Genomic DNA, 18,359 nt, shown 5'->3' on the forward strand with positions numbered 1-18,359 from the left:
CACCTGAGAGCCATTCAGATTGTAATCGCATGTTCACTGCCGACTCTGGCTGAGCTTTCACTGCTTCCATCTCTCATCCCGCTCACTTCCAAAGCAGCCGAGCTCCACTCGCCTAACCGAAAGCAGCTGGTCACAGTGGCTACCTGGAAATCTGCTTAGTTTTACCTCTCACTCGGTAATTACGTGGCCGTCAACCCACCTCCCAGCATCCAACCGCACAGTCGGCCAAAATCAAATGCTGTCAGTGATTAATTACCGACTGGTCACTGTGCGGCGCATATCGAAGGTGAATGGCACTGCTGGAGCCCAGCAGAGCCTGTAAGGTTGCGGACAAGATGTGAAAATCCAAAATTTAATTGTCATATGAGCATTGTTCTGTTCAAGTGACTGAAGTCTGGAGTTGTCAAAGCCGACCATGAGGATGTTACCGCATCTGCTTGTGATTTTATTATGAAATGAAATGTGTAGAAATAACAGCGTGCCCACAACTCCCCCCACCTCTCCCCCCCCCCACCCTTTGCCCTTGACAACCACTATTGAGTGATTTGTGAAGGAAAGTCCAAGGCTGGATGTTGCTTTTCTTTCAAGAACACTTTGGCCAGGGTCTAGCAGCCGGTCTTTCTGAAGCATTAACTTAAAGAAACACTGCAAAGTGTATGTGAGAGTGTGTGGGGAGGTGTAAACAGGGAAAGAGCAGAGTACCCTCGCTCACTAACTTTATTATATTCCAATTAAACAACATGCTCAGCCTGGAATTTGAGACAAAGTTACCAAGGCAAGATGAATCGACGAAGCAGTCCACTGCTGAGCAGGTCTGACTTCAAGGAAACTCCGCCCGGGAGGACTAATTGGTGTAAATGTGCTTAACGGTTTGTCTAATACTAGAACGTGTTGTTAAAGAAAAAGCATGAAGAATTGTTGTTTTAAAAAAAAAATTATGACATATTTTAATCTACGGTTGCAGTCGTTGTTTTACCAGCACAATGTATGCTGGGTTGATGATGTAAACTGGTTGCACTGTGTTAACTTTGGCTTTCCGTTAGTATTAACTTTCGCTGGGTACGGTATGGTATATACGGTATATACGGTTATAACATCGAATTGTGCTGCTTTGGGGTGCAATTTCTAGTCCAAGGGAAACAACGGGACTGATGTTAGTCTACCCACCTTTCCAAGGGACAAAAAGAGAAGAAACAGCAACAGAACAGCTGTGTTCTCGCCTCTTTTCTCCAGATCCCTTGGCCGACCTAACCTGCTGAAAGAGCTCACGGGTGCTGCTCATTTTTAACGGAGACTAAATCCAAATACCATGCCCACTCAAAGAAGTGGCCCGGGCAGGAGACGCTGGTTGCTCTCCTGCAAGGATGTCAACAACCCTCCACTGCAGAAGTAGCATCCGGCGACAAACACCACGTGCACCAGCACAATCACGGAGGAAGCTGACGACAACACCCAGCATTGCGGCCTGTAAATCTACAGTGAACAGCTGAAGACAAATAGAGGAGCTCCTCACAACAGATACGCTCTCTCCCTGTCGGCATAGCAACGCAGTTGCCGCACGGACACCAGTGACTTTGGCAGACCCTTGCCTCTTTTTGTCTTTGCTCTCATCATTTTGAAGCTCATTTTGAGTTCCGTCTTCAGTGTTGTCTTCCTTGCTCACATCTCACACCCAGTGTTGGCATGCGAGTGAAAAAATTTTTTTCACAATTTTATACAAACTAAGATAGGTTGGGAGAATTTCTTATCGGTTGTATGTACAGTAGCTGGTACAAATATTGATCAAATAAGACAATAGCATCATGTTAACCGGTGATCCCTTTCAGACGTTGTAACTAATTTGGTTTGATTTTGGTTGCTCGACCCCAAATCCAAGATGATCTCCACTAAATGTTGCAGAAACAGTTCTTTTTCCAGCTTGATGTAAACACCAGAGTTTGGGATCCCAAGTCATCATGTGGGTTTTATGGGAAGATCACAAGGGGAAACTAGAATCAAAACAACGTTTTCTAGCAGGTACTTGATGCCCTTTATGGGGGATTTTATTTTAACTGCATGTTAGAACTGTTTCATCAGAGGTGATTTTGTGATAAGCTGATGAAAACCACAAAAATATCAGCTTCACTTGGCTGTTTGTATATTTTTGTTAATATTGCAGACCCAACACATCTATGTTGATGTATTTCATAATTTAATTTTTTCTTGAGGTCGAGGCCATTGTATATGGATTGACGGATTCGTTAAACAAAAATCCTGATGTGGTTGTGGTGAGTAATGGAGAGAAGGTGGTCAATAAATAACCAACTCACTGACTTTTATTGTGAGGTGATTGAATTTGTCAAACTGCTGAGGGGATTGTCAGCCACATAGCCAAACTCTTAAAATCATAAATAAATAAATACACAGAAAATAAAGATTCAATGTCAAGAAAAAAAAAAAAAAAAACTTCCTTAGCCTCAGCTCTGAAAGGCTGAGACCACGGCCATTCAAGGGAGACAGTCAGCTGCCAATCAAATACCATTAAAAGCTGTAAAGTTTCTGAAGAAGGGATACTACAGCGATGTGCTTTAATTACATCAATTCATGACAAAATGAAACACATGATTAATCACATATCAAATCCAGTCAGTCAAAACGGTTTGGATCAAGACTGTTTGAACTGCATTTGGTTTGTTTCAGCCCCACTGTGACACCATGAGCAGGACAAAAGACCGATGCCAGGTTTACATCATAAACCAAAGGCTAAATAACAAACATGGCCTTCATTAAAACAGGAAACTCCAAAGATAAAATGTACACTGGATTTTCCCCCAATAAAGGCGGAACAAGCAGTCAGACTCAACATCGACTTATGAAACACCCTGAAGCTTTGGACCACTGCTCCTTCTGTGCAAACGGCTCCGTCGACTCCGATGGCAATAAAACGAAGACCGTGAAAAGCACATTATGACCCTCAACTGCAAGCGAAGAAAGGGGATAAAAAAAGGAGCAACATTCTTGCCAGGGGTCGTCTCCTCAACAGGAGGCGAGATGAATGCGGTTGACCTCATTCAACGTTCATTCAAAGGGCGATCCAGATTTTACTAATGATACACTCATTGTATGCAATCATAGCTTGAAAGAAAAAAAAAGAATGCACAAGATTGGAAGAAATTTAATTACAATTCTGAGGCAGGACTCGTTTCCAGTTTTACAAGGATCGATCTTGGGGCCGCCTCGGTTTTCATATTGTCGCGCTTCGTTTGATTTGAAATGTTTGCATTGTTGTGTGTCTGCCCCGGACAGAAATGTGCCGGGAGAGAATAAATAGCAGGCATATGATATGGATTTAGAACGGGGAGCAGCGTGATTGGGAGGCTCATTACGGTTCAGACTTCATGTACGTGAGGCTCATTAATTCCGCCGCTCAGCAGTGGGTGACTGCAAATGATGAACCACTTATGGGAAGCACAGAATCGACTTGATTTTATTTGGAGATTATATTATTAGTTTCAGTAGCTTCACCTTTATCATACCTATGTTGGCACATGATGTCATAATCCTAGCTCTGGTGTACACTTTCACACACCTTCCAAAGTTTGCAGAGCTTGAAAGTTTCCAAAGTACTGACAGGCCGCACGCAACACATCTTATTCCCGTCCTATTCAAACTGTTCTAATGCTACTATTAGCAATAGCAAATGGAATACAGATAAAGACGGTGTAGGTGTTTGGAAAGGAGGTGAGGAAACAACTGCAAGCAGGTTGGAAGGGGTGGAGAAAAGTTTCAGGGGTGATGTGCAATAAAAGAGTATCAGTCAGAATGAAAGGTGTACAGTGTTGAGACCAGCAATACTTTATTATTCAATGGCACTGAGGAAAAGACAGGAAGCAGATTTTCAAGTTTTCTTTGGGAGTGAGAAGGATGGACAGAATCAGGAATGAGTCCATCATCGGGACAGCACAGATGTTTTGGAGATAAAGTCAGACTGAGATGGTTTGGGCATGTACAGTGGAGGGATAGTGAATATATTTGTAGAGGGATGCTGAGGTTGTCACTGCCAGGCAAGAGGCTGGGAGGAAGAGCCAAGAGGAGATTTATGGATGGAGTGAAAGACGACATGAAGTTAGTGTTGTTGGGGGAGAAGACGATGCAGAGGAGGTTAGATTGAGGAATCTGATTCACTGTGGTGACCCCTGAAGGGGAGAGCCGAAAGGAAAGGAAGACTACCATTACCAGTAGCTACCTGGGAGCTCACTGTGGTAACTGATGTAGTTCAGCAACTTTGTTACAGTCTTACAGCGATTCAGCGTGTAGTTGAGCTTTTTGAATCTGTTGCGGCTGAGATTTGAATAAATGTTTCTGTTTGGTCGAAAAGGGTCGAACAAGTTGTAGCTCAGAGGAAAACCACCTTCCCCCAAAGACTGACAGCGTGAAGCATGTGAAAGTTTGAAAGTGTGAAACAGCCAAACTGTCTTGCTTCATTTGAGTCCAATGAGCTGAAGCCCACTGACCCCAGATCTGCCCGTCTGAGCATCCAACTCAGAAGTATGGCATAATAAGGTGCACCTTCTTCACAGAGCGTGCCTCATCCCGGCGAGAGCTGAGGGAGCAAGTTATGCAGATAGTTTCCATCCTCATCAAACATTCAGGAGCAAAAGGAACATGTCAGGCTCCTGCGGCATGCAGCCTGCCTGCCGGTCCAGCCACGTACTTACACGGACGGCGAGTTACCGGGAACAAGCAGGGGTTTCTCATGTGGCTGGCGGAGGACGCTGGTGTCAGGTGTTAATGGAATTTACTAAGGAAACATCGCACACCTCAGGCACGATTTCAAGGATTCTTTTGACTGGGATGAGGCTCCTGCTCTGCTCTGAAAACTGATCCTGATGTTTTTGGACTTGACAACCAGGTTTTAGAGAGAGAGTAGGGCGGACTGCTCAAATAAACATCCTGAAATAAAGTATCTGGACCTGAAAAAATAACGAAAAATATATATTCTTAAATAAAAAATAATAATCCATGTGTTAGTGTTGAGCAAAATGAAAAAAAAAAAAAAAGATGACGTTGGGAATCCCATCCTGTCTTTTTCATGGCTGGATTTTAGCCATTTTCTACATCCTTTCTCTCTGACACAATGGTGTGCAGGCCTTCAAAGTGAATAACCTCTGATGAGGTTTCTAGAAAAAAAATGAATACATAAAGGAAGTAACTCCACAACTCTTTCTCCCTCATTTAACATTCTGGAATATATGAATAAGGAAAAATATTCAAGTACTTGATAGTAATAACATCTCCCTCTTCCTTTTCCTGAAGTCCCGTTTCTCTGTGCTTTCACTTCAGGTTTTCACATCAAACTTGTTACTCCTGAATAAGATATTTGTGATGTCAGAAATCCAACACTCAAATCAGATTAGCACCACAAGACCACAGGTCTTTGCCACCAATTGACAAAAGGGGGGAGATTAAAATAAGTTGTTTTTTTTCCAAATTTGTGAGCATTTGATCTGACAGTTTTATGCAACAATAATGCTATATTCCATGACTGACACCAATATAAAGAAAAGGAAAAAAAAAAAAATTCTAGAAAGAGCCAGTCTGTGTCTGGTGCAGGGCACTGATGGACCCAATTACATCTCAGAAGAAGTTTACTTCAAAATGTAAAAAAAAAACAGTTCCTCTTGCCGTTTTTTGTTTTTTTTTCCCTTTTTGGCTTTTTTTAATCCAGCGATTTAATTTTGGTGTGAGATGCAGAACGCCTGCTTCGTGTCCGATAAAATGAAACTGGATGGGAATTGTCTCGAGGTGCACAAAGCTCCAAAAATACATTCTTGAAAAATCAGCAGGGATATTTCTTTCCAGAAAATCCTGGCCCGTTTATTCATCGAGAAAATAGTTCCTCGTGAAAACTGCCCACAACAAAGTCTGTGGATTATCCTCAATAACTCGGCCATGATTTTTGGAAAGAAACCTCATTAAAAAAAAGGGGGGGGGGAATGTTTTTATACCATTTATTTTTGAGCGAACTTTCCCTTTAAACACCACAACCGTCTGAATTTAAAATGGGATATTAGCAATTTGGATCCAGCTGCCTCTCTCGCCGTGTTCAAGTATTCATCTTTTTTATTGCATTCAAAGCGCAGCTGTCAAAACATCTCCACATATCATCAGGAGGAGCACATGATGGACAGGAGAGAATGACGTGGTCAACCTCAAATATGTGATGTTAGGGCTTCTCTTCTGCAGCTTACATCCGAGACACTGATGCACTAACCTGACCTTGACTACATCCCAAGATTCGATCCCAGTTCTCAAGGAATAAATGTTTCCATCTACTGGCTGGAGACGTGAAGTTCATCTTGCCCTTTTTTCCCCTTCTTTTTTTCTCTCCTCCTCCTCCCGAGTGCACAAGTGAGCAGACAGCATCACAAGTCAAACAGCCACTCAGCACCTCTATGTATAGGCCGCTGTTAAATGCCTTCCTTTCTGTGAAGCTTAATGGCCCGTCAGCTGTTTGCATCCTTCAGGGCGCGCCCCCGCGACCAGCGTGTCACCGGTCTCAATGAAATCAACTCGGAGCTCCATTCATTCCTCACCGACTCAGAGTCAGAGAACCCTCAACCCCAGCGCTCCGTCTCGCTCACGCACACACGCACACGAATAAAAGTAGTAGAGTTTACCTGGGGGGCAGCTGCACTCAGGTGATGCTTGTCTCGCAGTCCGGATTTTCACCAACTGTTCATATGAACGCTGAAATGTAGAAAATCTTGAAGTGAAATACGCGTCTTAACGCACGGCTCCCTACTAAAATATCTCGTGCACTTTGCGTGTTTCTGAGTGGACGGGAGTGCGGCGCGGGTTTTTACCTGAGAGAGCAGCTCGTCCACTCTTTGCCGAATCAATGAATTCAGATCATCCGTGGGGTGGCCGGCGCCACGCAGGACGGTGCGCTCGCCGTGGCCGCTCTCCAGGTCGCCGAGCCGGCTCCTGAGATCCGCCGCGTTGACGCTGAGTAGAATGCAAAAGGCGATGGATGCCACCGAGCAGATGGACGAGATGACGCTCAGCGGCGACGCGCGACACGGGTGTCGTTTCCCGGTCGCCGTGTCCTTCTCCATGATTCCCACGCACTTGGATGCTCCTCTCTCCTCCGCGGTCTCCATTTAACTACAACACGCGCCGCCAAGAGCCAACTGCATCTGGCGCAGAGTCACGAATTTATGGTGCGTGTGCGCGAGCGTGTGTATGTGCACGTGTGCGTGTGTGTGTGTATGTGTCTGTGTGCGACGCGCAGCGGGACTCTAGTGCCGGTAGCGAGTCAACCTGCGTCTTGCAAACTTGTTGCACCGTCGGTAGTCCGGGGGGGGCGGAGAGAGGGAGCGATTGCTATTACGCACGATGAAAGTGGAGGGGATTCGGAGCGGAGTGGGAAAGCAGCACTAGGAGCCTGGCGGTGAAGGCGTGCCGCCTCCCCACACGCTCACACCCCTCACCCTTTCCCAACAACAACACGCCTCCGATCTTCCTTGGATGATTATCATAATTTACTGGCGCGCTCCTTGTGCGCTCTCGCAACCTGCTGTGAGCGGGAGCGGAATAAACGGGGAGTGTGTGTGTGGGGGGGGGGTCCCTCTCCGTGTGAGGGAAAAACGCTCAAAAGAAGGATTTTCATGACATAAGAAAAAGTGGTGTCTTGAACCTGCGGCAGGTGGTGCCACATTGCGCGGTTCGTGCGTAAAAATGGAAAGTGTTCGAAAAGGCCATTTATGAAATAGCAGTCGGAGTGGGGGGTTCCTGATCTCCAGACTTCAAAACATTAGAGAGCGCATCCTCGGGGCTTAGAGAGCTCCTGTCGGGAGCGGAGAGCCGCCAAAACCCCGCCGAGCACAGACAGAGGTGCGTCTGCGGTCGATTTCTCTCTCCCTCTCGCTCGCTCTCGCTCTCATCTAGACCGTTTGATCGACCGAAACCAAACAAACGCTTATTCGAAGGCTCTGTGGCACAGCGGCGCTGCGAGGCTCTGGGGAGCCGCGGGGCAACAAGTCCATCCAGGCCCCCACGTCACGTCACGTCATGTCACGTCACCCAGAGTGGTCTGAGTGATGCTGTGCCATCATCAGAATAGAAACAGGGTGTCTCAGTAATATAGGGGGGATGTGGATGCTTGACATTCATCCGTTCTTTGGAAATGATTTGTCTTTCATTAAAAAAGGGAGGAAGACTCCAATGAAAACCAAAGAATAATCCGTTTTATGAACGTCAGAGCAACAGTATATCAAAGCAAAAAACAGGCCCGCTGGATTTAAGCGAGGAGAGAAAAAATATATATATCAAACCGCTTTTCAGTTTTAATAACGGAGTAAACTCGCTTTGTGAAAACAAAGGCACTTCGACCGTTTTCAAGCTGTAGGGATTTCAACCACACATCATTTTTATTTGCACGCCGTCCGATCGAGTCTCGAACCTGATCTGGATCTTGGCTGCAAGGACCCAAAGGAGGGGCCGAACCACTGTAAAGTTATTATATTTACGAGGCACTGTCTTGTCATCAATGATGGAAAATCCCATTAATAACACAGCGTTTGATAGCTGTGGAGCTGAAGACAAGATGAAAAATAAGACCGTACTTGTTCATCCTGATTAAATGGATTTGGTGTTGGTTCCTTTCCCGGTTTTCTGCGTTGACCTTTACATCCCTCCTCGTCCGACAAGCAACATCAGCAAGTGAGAAGTAAAGGATTTGCAAATTTGCAAGAAAATCAACTAAAATTCCCAGAAATTACTCAAGATTGGCAAGAATCAATTCTAACTACGAACAGATTACCTGAAAATTAGCGAGTAATTTGAGAAGACCGACAAGTAAAATAACCAGGAAATGCAACTGCACTCCAAATAAGGTTTCTCGTGGATTTAGATGCTTCAATCCTGTGTTCCCCTCCCGCTGGTCAGTCTTGACACTGTTAAAGCCACATCGGCTCACACGACACCACACATTAAAACACTTGCACTTTTCCTTTTTGAGCCACAAAATCTAATATGGTGACCAGAGATGCAGCGGAGAAAAAATTGCTCTGAACATTCTCACATTTGCCAAAGGCAGGAGTCACGGTGACATTTAGCAGGCTTTGGCACCACCACCTGGCTGAGCTTTATCTTCTCACAGTGAAAGGCTGCAACATGTCGTCAGCTGATGGAATAAGTGGCAAACCATAAATTGGTTTCTCAGTCCTTCTAGTAATCTGATATTAAAAAGAGAAGTAACCCAAAGGCAGTCGTTGTTAATCCGCGAGGAATTTTAAATGCCTATAAATATATCAAGGCTGGAACCTTCTTTTTCTAGCATCCCTCTCTCCATGCCTTTTACATGAAATCCCATCCATGTTCGTCTGTTGTCAGACGCTCCTGCGCTCGGGTCTGATTCACTGAGCACAGTTTGCCCCGACAATTCAAGTTCGCCTCACAGACATCTGACCCATAAAAAAACAACATTTAGCTCATTTTCCCCAACTTCAACATCACTTCGGCCCCCGCCAGATGAGAAAAGGTGGCTATATTGAAACATCTTGGCACGCAGAGCTAAAGTTAAACCAGAGCTGGAAAATTATTGGAAGCGTCGGACCTTAAGTAGCATTTGCAGCCTTACGGTGCAGTAAATTCATATAGTTTACTGTGACTGCCAGGCATTTATTATGATGATGTTGCATAACGTGCAGGCAACGGGCATAAAACTCAGATCCATTATGCTTGATAGAGTGTAACTGCCGCCCTTGGGCGACCCTCGCTGGGGTTTTGAAATGCTGTTGCTGATGAGGCCTCCTCCGGGCTGCGGAGGTGCGCACACTACGGGACTGATCCCCGGCTATTAGGCCGTCACATACTTCCCCCTTTTCATTTTTACTTGTCAAAATATTCAGTGACCTGAAGCATTTCCCTCACGTAGCTTCCACCAGAATATTACTTCTAATCAGCCGCTGCTGAAATGGTCCGGTTCGTGTACTTCATTAGATGGGAAAGTGGTGAGCCTGGCACGTTTTACTCATTAAAAAGAAGAAATTAATAAGTTAAATGGGTTTGGAATGAGTTTAAGGGCTAATTATCACCAATAAGACCAACTAATTATGATTACTTAACAACTGCCTTTGTTTTACTCATTTTTCTTAATACATAATAAAGTCACATTGCATCTATACTGCAGTAATGACATACACAATGTTGAAATCAGAATTCACGATACATTTACAAAGAAAACAGTAATATCGTTTTACAAGCTGTATCATCTTTTCAACAGCTTTTATGCCATTTGATATGTTCATGTATTATTTTCCAAAAAGCAGCATCCTATAGTGTTAGAAAGGTCAACCTCTTGTTTTTGTATTTTTAATGTGTTTCAATATATACATTAAATGTAGTGTTCCAAGTCTTTATAATAGTATAGTTATATTTTGAGGCAGTTTACTAGTCGCCTTCAGACATCGCTCCTTCAGACTTTACTCTTACTTCTCTGTACTTCTGTGCATTAACTTTGCTGAGGTTTATTGATATAAAATCTATGAATCGACCGTAAGACACCCAAGCTATTTGGTCAAACTCAGATACGGTCTCACTTTGTATTAACCTGTGAAGTCACTTCTGATTTGTAATTGATTCTTTAATTTGAGCCTATTTGTCTCAGCCATGTCCTTCAGTGGCTGATTCTCGATTACCTTTAATAAATCTGGTCCATTGAAATAAACCAGATTTTCACCTATAGAAGGAAAACAATGGAATCTCTAGAGACTGTATGATATGTGATCTAAACCTCTTCAGCACCACCAGTATCCGTCAAGCTCGGCAGAGCCCTCATGACAACCCCGATACATCTGAACTGGGTGGGTTTAAAATGGGTGGAGAGCCCCCTCAAATTTATGGCTAGAGACATTTTAAAGCCCGGAGGTTGAGGGTTTTGTAATTTGGGGAGCTGGTCTGGGGTGAGACCTGCTTAAAGAAGTATGCTCTACATTAGCTTTGTATATTATCAACAGTGCTTGATTCATTTGAGTATATGTTCAAATTTTTCCTTGAATCATTTTGGAATATTATATAAACAGGATATAAACGTCATTAAACGCCCTTCGCTTCCACACTTAAAAACACAAAAAAGAACTAAAAAAAAAAGACGCAGCGTTTATTACTGTGGAACTCGAAGCAGCGGGTTATTTCTCCTGGTTAGTTGTCGCCATCTAGTCGTCAAGAGGAGCAAAACAAAACCCTGCTGGATTTTAAACAGCCTCGGTTGTTGGACGTTACCAATAGCGACAGATGGAGACCTGCTCGTCACAGCACACGGACCGTGCACTCTGTTCAGCATCCAAGCACGAATTGACCTGGAGCGCAATGTTTGCTGTGACATGTCGTGCACGCGCACGCACAATCGCTGAGTGGCATCTTGTGGTCCTTTTCATTGTCATGACAACCGGCTCCTCTCCAGCGGGCCTGCCTCCAAATAATCCATCGCCAGTATTTATTTTTAGAAGCCGTTCTCCTTCACCACACATCCCGTGATTATCCGGTCGGTGTTTCACGCGCTTCGGTCCCACACCACGGGACGAGGGACGTGCGCGGTTGTACGCGCGCCTCCGGCCGAGCGATGCGCCCCGAAACCACGCAGCAGAGCCCACGGCGCGCCAGCTGCCGCTCAGCAGGTGAGGGGATCCATCGTGTGGACTAATCTTCCTCACGGGATGACCGTGATCAAGACGTTAGCTTTGCGACTTGCATTGTTTCTTTTTTAACATTCTATACTATTTAAAGTTCAGAGATTAAAATTGAAATATCCGATCCTGGCTGTCACCACGTCTAAAACGGGCAATGTCTAAAAATAGAGCCGCAGCTCTGTGTGAGGATGGTGAGATATCCAGGTGATAGCCTGAGCCCCTGGGGATCAAAACTGAATTTAGATTAAGATTTGATCCTGCATCACTTCACCGATCTACCAAAATAACATAACTATTGTTTTAGCACGGGCAATATTTGCTGTGAAGTTAATTATGTACTGATGGGATTTGGCTCAGCAATTGGCTGTCATTACTACACACTGGTCTGAACACACACACACACACACACACACACACACACACACACACACACACACACACACACACACACACACACACACACACACACACACACACACACACACACACAAACCCACAACTTGTCAATCATCAATGGTGAGGTAAAGTAGTGTGAAGGTTTCCCCTTATAGGCGTCAGGGAGCAGCATAGGATGCGGTGCCTTGCTCAATCTCAACTCTGCAGTGCTCAGGAGGTGAACAAACACCTCTGCAGCCCCCGGTCAACACGCAACTGATCGGTTGATGCATCAACAGAAGACCCAATTGGATTTTGAACCAGCAACCACATATTGCAAGCCAAGTCCTGACCGACTGAGTCCTTTGTTTAAGCTGAACTTGTTTATCTATTCTGGGATCCTACTGTTTGAATACACATAAATGCCATTAAAAAAGACCTGTCCTCGCAACAGTTGCATGGAATTCACAAGAACGTAAAAAATGAAAATATAATATGACCAGGATACTGCGTAAATATAAGTGTTCATTCAACAAAAGACTCATAGGAATTCGCTCAAAATAAGTACATGTCCTTAAGGGGAAGATGGTGGCCAAGGTGTTTTGGCCACTTGCTGCATGGCTCCTCCTGTTGGACCAACAGCAGACACCTGCACGTGTCCTGATGCAGCCATTCCATCAGCCGGCAAACCCCTTTGAAAAACTAGTGTAGACTTCACAGGGTCACTTAAGTCAACTTCACACACACCGCAAGTGTGAACAGACAGATCGTGTTGATGTGGCGATTTTGCAGAATAAGTGGCAAAGAACACACGATGCCCGGGAGGAGTGCTTCGCTCGGAGCTGTGAAATCACAGTGGTCGAAGTATGAAAGAAAATCACTGCTCCCAGATCAGCCTACCCTGCAGGGAGCTCTACTCCATAAACAAAAACATCACTCGAAAGTCAGAGGTTGTTCCATACTTGTCTTCTCAAGCCACTGACCACCATCAGCATCTTCTGCTTTCCATGTTATTGAATGCTGGCCATCAACTTAGCATCATCACAGCTCTTTGTACTTTGAAAGCCTTCTCCATGCAGGGCCTCCTCCTGCTCTGTGAGCCCAGCAATGGAGATAAGACGGAGTGAAGCCACTTACAGCTCATGGTCCGCTGTGGTCGATAGAATCTCCAGGCGAGAGCAGAACCTGACAGGATCCGACCTGTAAATGTGTCACTCCTCCGGCACCTTCTTTTGACAGTTTGTCTACTCTATCATTTTCCAGAACTTATATGAAAACCTTCAAGTCAGTGAAATTCTCTTCTCCACCTGAAGGCCGACAAACATCACGTCAAAGATATCTTGGATCCAACCCTGATCAAATATTTAGCTCAGCAAACTCAATCGTTTCACTGTCTAGATACTGAGGAGGGACTTCATAGCATTGTCAAATATTCAGGGATTTCCAATTATAGAAGAGTGCTTGATTTTAAGAAATGGGATCTGTGATAGTGGAATCTGTGATGTCACATAGGGAAAGCACAAGTCTGTGATATGACTGTGTGTGGGCATTGCAGTGGTAGTGCTTATTAAGAGCATCTTGTATTCCTACAATAATGGGACTTTTCTGAGCAAAGCTTTTTGAGTCAGTTGATGAAAGTACTATATCTCATCAACATGTTCAGAAAAAAGACCCGAAGCTCCATGACCACGGAATACCAGGATTCCTTCCTACCTCCAAGCCAACGGAAAAAAGCTATCATCACAACCACAAGACAAACAGATCCCTATCATCCGCTCAAAGGGACCAAATATGATATAGCAACATTTAAGTAAGTGTTTCGTCTCATTTCTCTCGATAAACTTAGCCGAGATCCAGTGCAGTTGCAGAAAGCGCTAAACAGGTAAACGTCTGTTTCATGATTTGCAGGAAACAGACCAGAGGCTCAATGACCACCGAATACCAGGAAGCATTCCTTCCTCCGGCCCACCGCAAATGCGTCCTTGCACCTCCAATACTACTAGACGCTCCCAAGAAGGAGATCAAATTTGACGTACAGCCTGCCAAGTAAGTGACGCACATAAATGACATACTGCCTGTCGAGTAAGTGTCTGATATGATTAGATATTTTTCGTTGAAAAGTGATCAAGTGCCCTTTGGGGAGTTATTGTGTGCCGTGACAGCCATAGTTCTAAAGCCGTGATTGAATACCTCCCAGCTAATCTCCACGGGCCTCCACAGAAAGTGACAACACTCTCAGTCAGCTGTGACATCATGGCCAGTCTGTGAAGCGTCCGCACAATGATTATTTTTTCCAGTGACATCACAGCTTCCCCTTTTAGTGAAGAACTCTCCTACACACACACACACACGTCTACACTGGAGATCACACCTCCCTCGCTGCTCCGGACAGACGAGCACAGATATTTCACCCATTTATAGCTCTATGATGTGTTTTCAGGTCAGAAAGGAGAAGCTATGATGTCATATAAGGGAGGCATGCTGTGTATGAGGTCACTGAATGGGCACTCCCAAGTCGTGGTTTAATTTCTATATGTCTTGATGCATCCGCAGAGCGGACAGCTTTTTGACCCAACATGTTTTTGAAAGTACCTAACCGATAAGCTTTTCTCTCCATGATGTCCAGGCAGCAGACCCGGGACTCATTGACCACTGAGTACCAGGAGTCGTTCCTTCCCCCGTACTTCCGCAAAGCCATCCTCACGACGACAAGAAAAACAGATCCGTACCATCCACTCAAGGGGACAAGATATGACATAGCCACCGTCAAGTAAGTTTTTTTTTTTCTCTCATGCCACTATATATATTTAGATAACACAAGTACACTAACTTTATGTTTTACTTTTTTGCACGGAAATCCCCATAAAACCTTACAGAAGATCTGAATGAACTTTATTTTCTGCTACTTTGATAAGTTATGTACAACAGTTAGTTCCGACTGGACAAGAGGAGTACCCTGAGTACTTGATTTACAGTATAACAGCAATACAACTTAACACCAGTGAAGAAACTGTCGCATTTAACCCCACATCCTGCAATTCTGGAGGAACAGCGCAAGGAGAATCTAGCCGTTTAGTGAAAGCTGCCTTCTTTCCATGTTACAAACACTCGCACGGCAAGTCTTCAACACAAGACACTGCAGCAATGCGCTCGGCACCCCTGCTTAACCAAGAGGTTGACGCACAGCTGCCACAGAACAACACTGGCGTCATCACGGAAGACCAAAATGCAATTATTAATGATCAGGAGGCAACTTCCATGCCATGATTGCAGCTATTTGAAGATGGAGTCCATTGTGCCATTCAGCATTTTACAATATCCTGCTGAAATTGTGCTACTAGAAACCAATAAATACCATAATATGAATACCTGTTTTTATTGCAATTTACTGCAAGACCATCTCATTTACCCAATTTTTATACGTTGCCTGAGGGCCCAAAAAGCCATAAGAATGATTTCACTTTCATTAATTTTTGATTTTTTTTCCTCCAAAAGCGGTATGAGTGGACCAAGTTTTTTGTCATAACTATTCAAACTCTTAACCGGGGAATGTTTGAAGTAGACAATAACCATAGTACCAACCTGATTTTTTTTCTTCACAACATTATGCTGCTGCTTGATGCCTTTTTTCAAAATTAAATTTGATGCATTCAAATTGTTAGATAAAAATCTATTTCTTTAACATGAGAGGCAAACAGCTATAGTTTCTCTACTGGATTTGATGGTGTCTCAATGAGAATTGTATTACAGTATTTGACAAAAGACAAATGTCTACAGGGGCATTTGCATTCTACAAAACAACGCAAAGCTGCTCTCGGTTGTTATGAATAAAAACATGTGGCATCAATGAGCAGATTTACAACCGCGCCATTATTTTCTGCACCCAGTAAAGCCAAAAAGGATTAAGAGACAGAATTTTTTAAATTCAAAGATCTATGACGGTCGTCAGAGTTAGTCTTTACCACTAATACTACGCCTCTCCCTCCCATGGTCGTGTCCTCCAACATTTCTCAAATCTCTCATGCTACAAAAGAATTAGAGGGAAGCGCTGGCATGTAGTGTCGAGTGACAGCATGTGCTGACCCTAAGGTTGTCAACCCCCCCCAGATTTGCTACAATGCGGTTGAGAATCGGAGAAGCGGTTGAGGGACAAAGCTTTTGAAGACCAATCTTTCACCAACTCAGTTTTATGGCCTCGTCCCCCGGGAAGTTTTCCTTTTTTTTAATCTGCATTTACATCCTCAAGGAGGCAAAAAGCTGGGATGGGACAGAATCACATCCAGTTTTCCTGTTATGATATCCATGCGGTTTGCGGGATGTAGACGAGAGAGACCAACACCGGGCTTTGGAGTTTGAAGCTTCAGACAATGAGGTTGTTTTCTTCTGTGAGGTGATAGGGAGAAATACTGTCTCCTAAAAGAGCTAGACTGAAATTACCAATTTACACAGCTCTTCAGGGGGGTTGGGCTAGGCACTTTTAACCATGTCTTTTTTTTTTTTTTTTTTTTTTCTGAAAAGTGAATTTTTGTAAAGCATTTTTGCTCCACATGTTAAGGCTTTGATTTCATGTGGTGATTCCTGACAGCAACCAGATGCTTTCCTCCTCAGATTTGTACTGTTTCTATATAGAGCCCACTAATACATATTATGAGGGATTTGCTTTTTCGCAAATCCCTCGCAAACATTAAGGCTACTTTTAATGTTCAGTGTAATCCAGGTGTCAAGGGTTAGTCCAAAATAATCCCAGTCATGAGTATGCTCAGCATGGCTGAAGTGATAGCTGAAAATAGATCAATAATCTCTTAGTCATGGTCAAGAATGCCACCACCTGCACAACTAGAGACGGTTAGGCTGCGGTTTCATCTCTAATCATTGGAAAATCACCATGTGAATGTTGACTAATGGCTGTGCAACGCATCCTGTATCAGGAACAACATAATAATCACATTTCCTTCGGACAGCACTTTGGGTGCGACTTTACTTTGAAAGACTAAAAACAGTTTTCCCGAATGATGTTCAAATCCCAACATGCAAAATATCTATGTATGTCTTCAATATCATGTTTCAGATTCGAATTTGTGACTCACAAATTTATACAAAGTGCACCAAAAGTCACCAAGCCGTCGGTGCCAATCAAAGACCAGCGATGCAACAACCCTCAACGCAGTTCTTTACCTCCTGCGCCCAAGATGGACTACACAACAGTGTATAAGAGTAAGACACAATGTCCAAATGTCAGTCTGTCAGTGAGAGATGGCGGGTATTTGACTCGGCTTTCAAATGATCGGTTCTCATTCTCAGGTGACTTCCCGGCATGGAAAACAAGCCCCCGCCAGCCGTGTAAGGCCAAAGGCAGATTGATCGGAGTGAACAGTTCCTGCCAGGATCATCAGAACAGCTTTTTCCAAATGGGCTCGAACTCCGGTTCAACAAAGCGAGAACCTTTTGAAAACACCACCAGCTACAGGTTAGATTATGTCGCCCATCCGCTGCAACCCAGGAGACGCAGGTGAACACCTGTTCACCTGGTCAAAGCAGAGCTTCCATCAGTTTCCCACCGATGTCCTGGGAGGATGGACACAGCGGACTCTCTCTGCGTTTCACAGCCGGAGTCCAGTCCCCCAGCATATCTGGGTGGACAGACCCTGCTGACCCCTGTGTGCGCTGCATGGCACACTGCACGGTTGTTGCATGTTGCAGCAACCGTGAGAGAGGATTCAGTGTCTTACCTGCAGTATCCAGTATGGGTGAAGGGACGACATCGCAGAAGAGCAACCGCGGGGGAAGGTGAAGAATCCGTGACCCACCGGTGGGTCCCTTCGTAGGTGCTCGGCAGGCCGATAGTTCTCAGAGCACGCGGTGCTGACGAGATCAGGTGCTTCGTCATGTGACCTCAGGTAGTTACGAACTCCTTGCAAATCTGAAGCCATTGATTTACACAGTCAGCTTTTTTTATCCTATCGCTTTGTTATACTTTAAAATGACGAAAGCTATAATGGAGGGATTAACATAGAATACGGTTTCACAGAAATTACAACTGGTATTTCTTCCCAGTATGCAAACAGTACACATCTGCTCCGTTTCATGACTTTTTATGAACAAAGCGTATTACTAGTGCAAGTGCATGGTAAAGGTGTCATTTCACACTTGTATATTTATATATATGTAGATATGTTTTAAATGTAATATTTTGTGTCCTTTTAAAGCTACATGTTGTTTACAAGTGATAATGGAGGACCGTGGGATGCGTGTTAGGGAACACTGGCTTCTCATGTAAAAAGGCTAGGAGCTGTTAGCTACTCTAGCTAACCT

The 18,359-nt window shown here is 44.3% G+C and overlaps 2 protein-coding genes across 2 annotated transcripts in view; one reads left to right on the top strand and one right to left on the bottom strand.

Annotated features, from left to right (window-relative positions):
* Positions 1-7,562, bottom strand: part of col25a1 (collagen type XXV alpha 1 chain) — a 170,134-nt gene extending 162,572 nt beyond the window's left edge. Inside the window, exons 1-2 of the mRNA XM_086166551.1 lie at positions 6,846-7,562; positions 6,660-6,729 (exon numbers count right to left, since the gene is read on the bottom strand). Coding sequence (XP_086022677.1) covers positions 6,660-6,729; positions 6,846-7,142 — 367 coding nt within the window. The 5' untranslated portion in view covers positions 7,143-7,562. The remainder of the gene's footprint in view (positions 1-6,659; positions 6,730-6,845) is intronic.
* Positions 7,563-11,505: 3,943 nt separating this feature from the next.
* Positions 11,506-18,181, top strand: saxo2 (stabilizer of axonemal microtubules 2). Its single transcript, XM_086166428.1, has 6 exons — positions 11,506-11,660; positions 13,711-13,857; positions 13,956-14,093; positions 14,674-14,817; positions 17,116-17,261; positions 17,349-18,181. The coding sequence occupies exons 2-6, from the start codon at positions 13,730-13,732 to the stop codon at positions 17,558-17,560; spliced, it is 768 nt and encodes a 255-aa protein (XP_086022554.1). The 5' UTR covers positions 11,506-11,660; positions 13,711-13,729; the 3' UTR covers positions 17,561-18,181.
* The last annotated feature ends 178 nt before the right edge of the window (positions 18,182-18,359 follow it).

The sequence above is a fragment of the Fistularia commersonii genome, chromosome 19, assembly GCF_037954325.1.
Source record: "Fistularia commersonii isolate RoL2024-O1a breed Wild chromosome 19, RoL_Fcom_v1.0, whole genome shotgun sequence".
Taxonomy (NCBI): Eukaryota; Metazoa; Chordata; class Actinopteri; order Syngnathiformes; family Fistulariidae; genus Fistularia; species Fistularia commersonii.

Coding starts and splice junctions, on each gene's coding strand:
- saxo2 (XM_086166428.1), top strand. CDS start 13,730: ATGACCACGGAATACCAGGATTCCTTCCTACCTCCAAGCCAACGGAAA. Junction 13,858..13,955: donor TATGATATAGCAACATTTAA/GTAAGTGTTTCG, acceptor CATGATTTGCAG/GAAACAGACCAGAGGCTCAA. Junction 17,262..17,348: donor CTACACAACAGTGTATAAGA/GTAAGACACAAT, acceptor TCTCATTCTCAG/GTGACTTCCCGGCATGGAAA.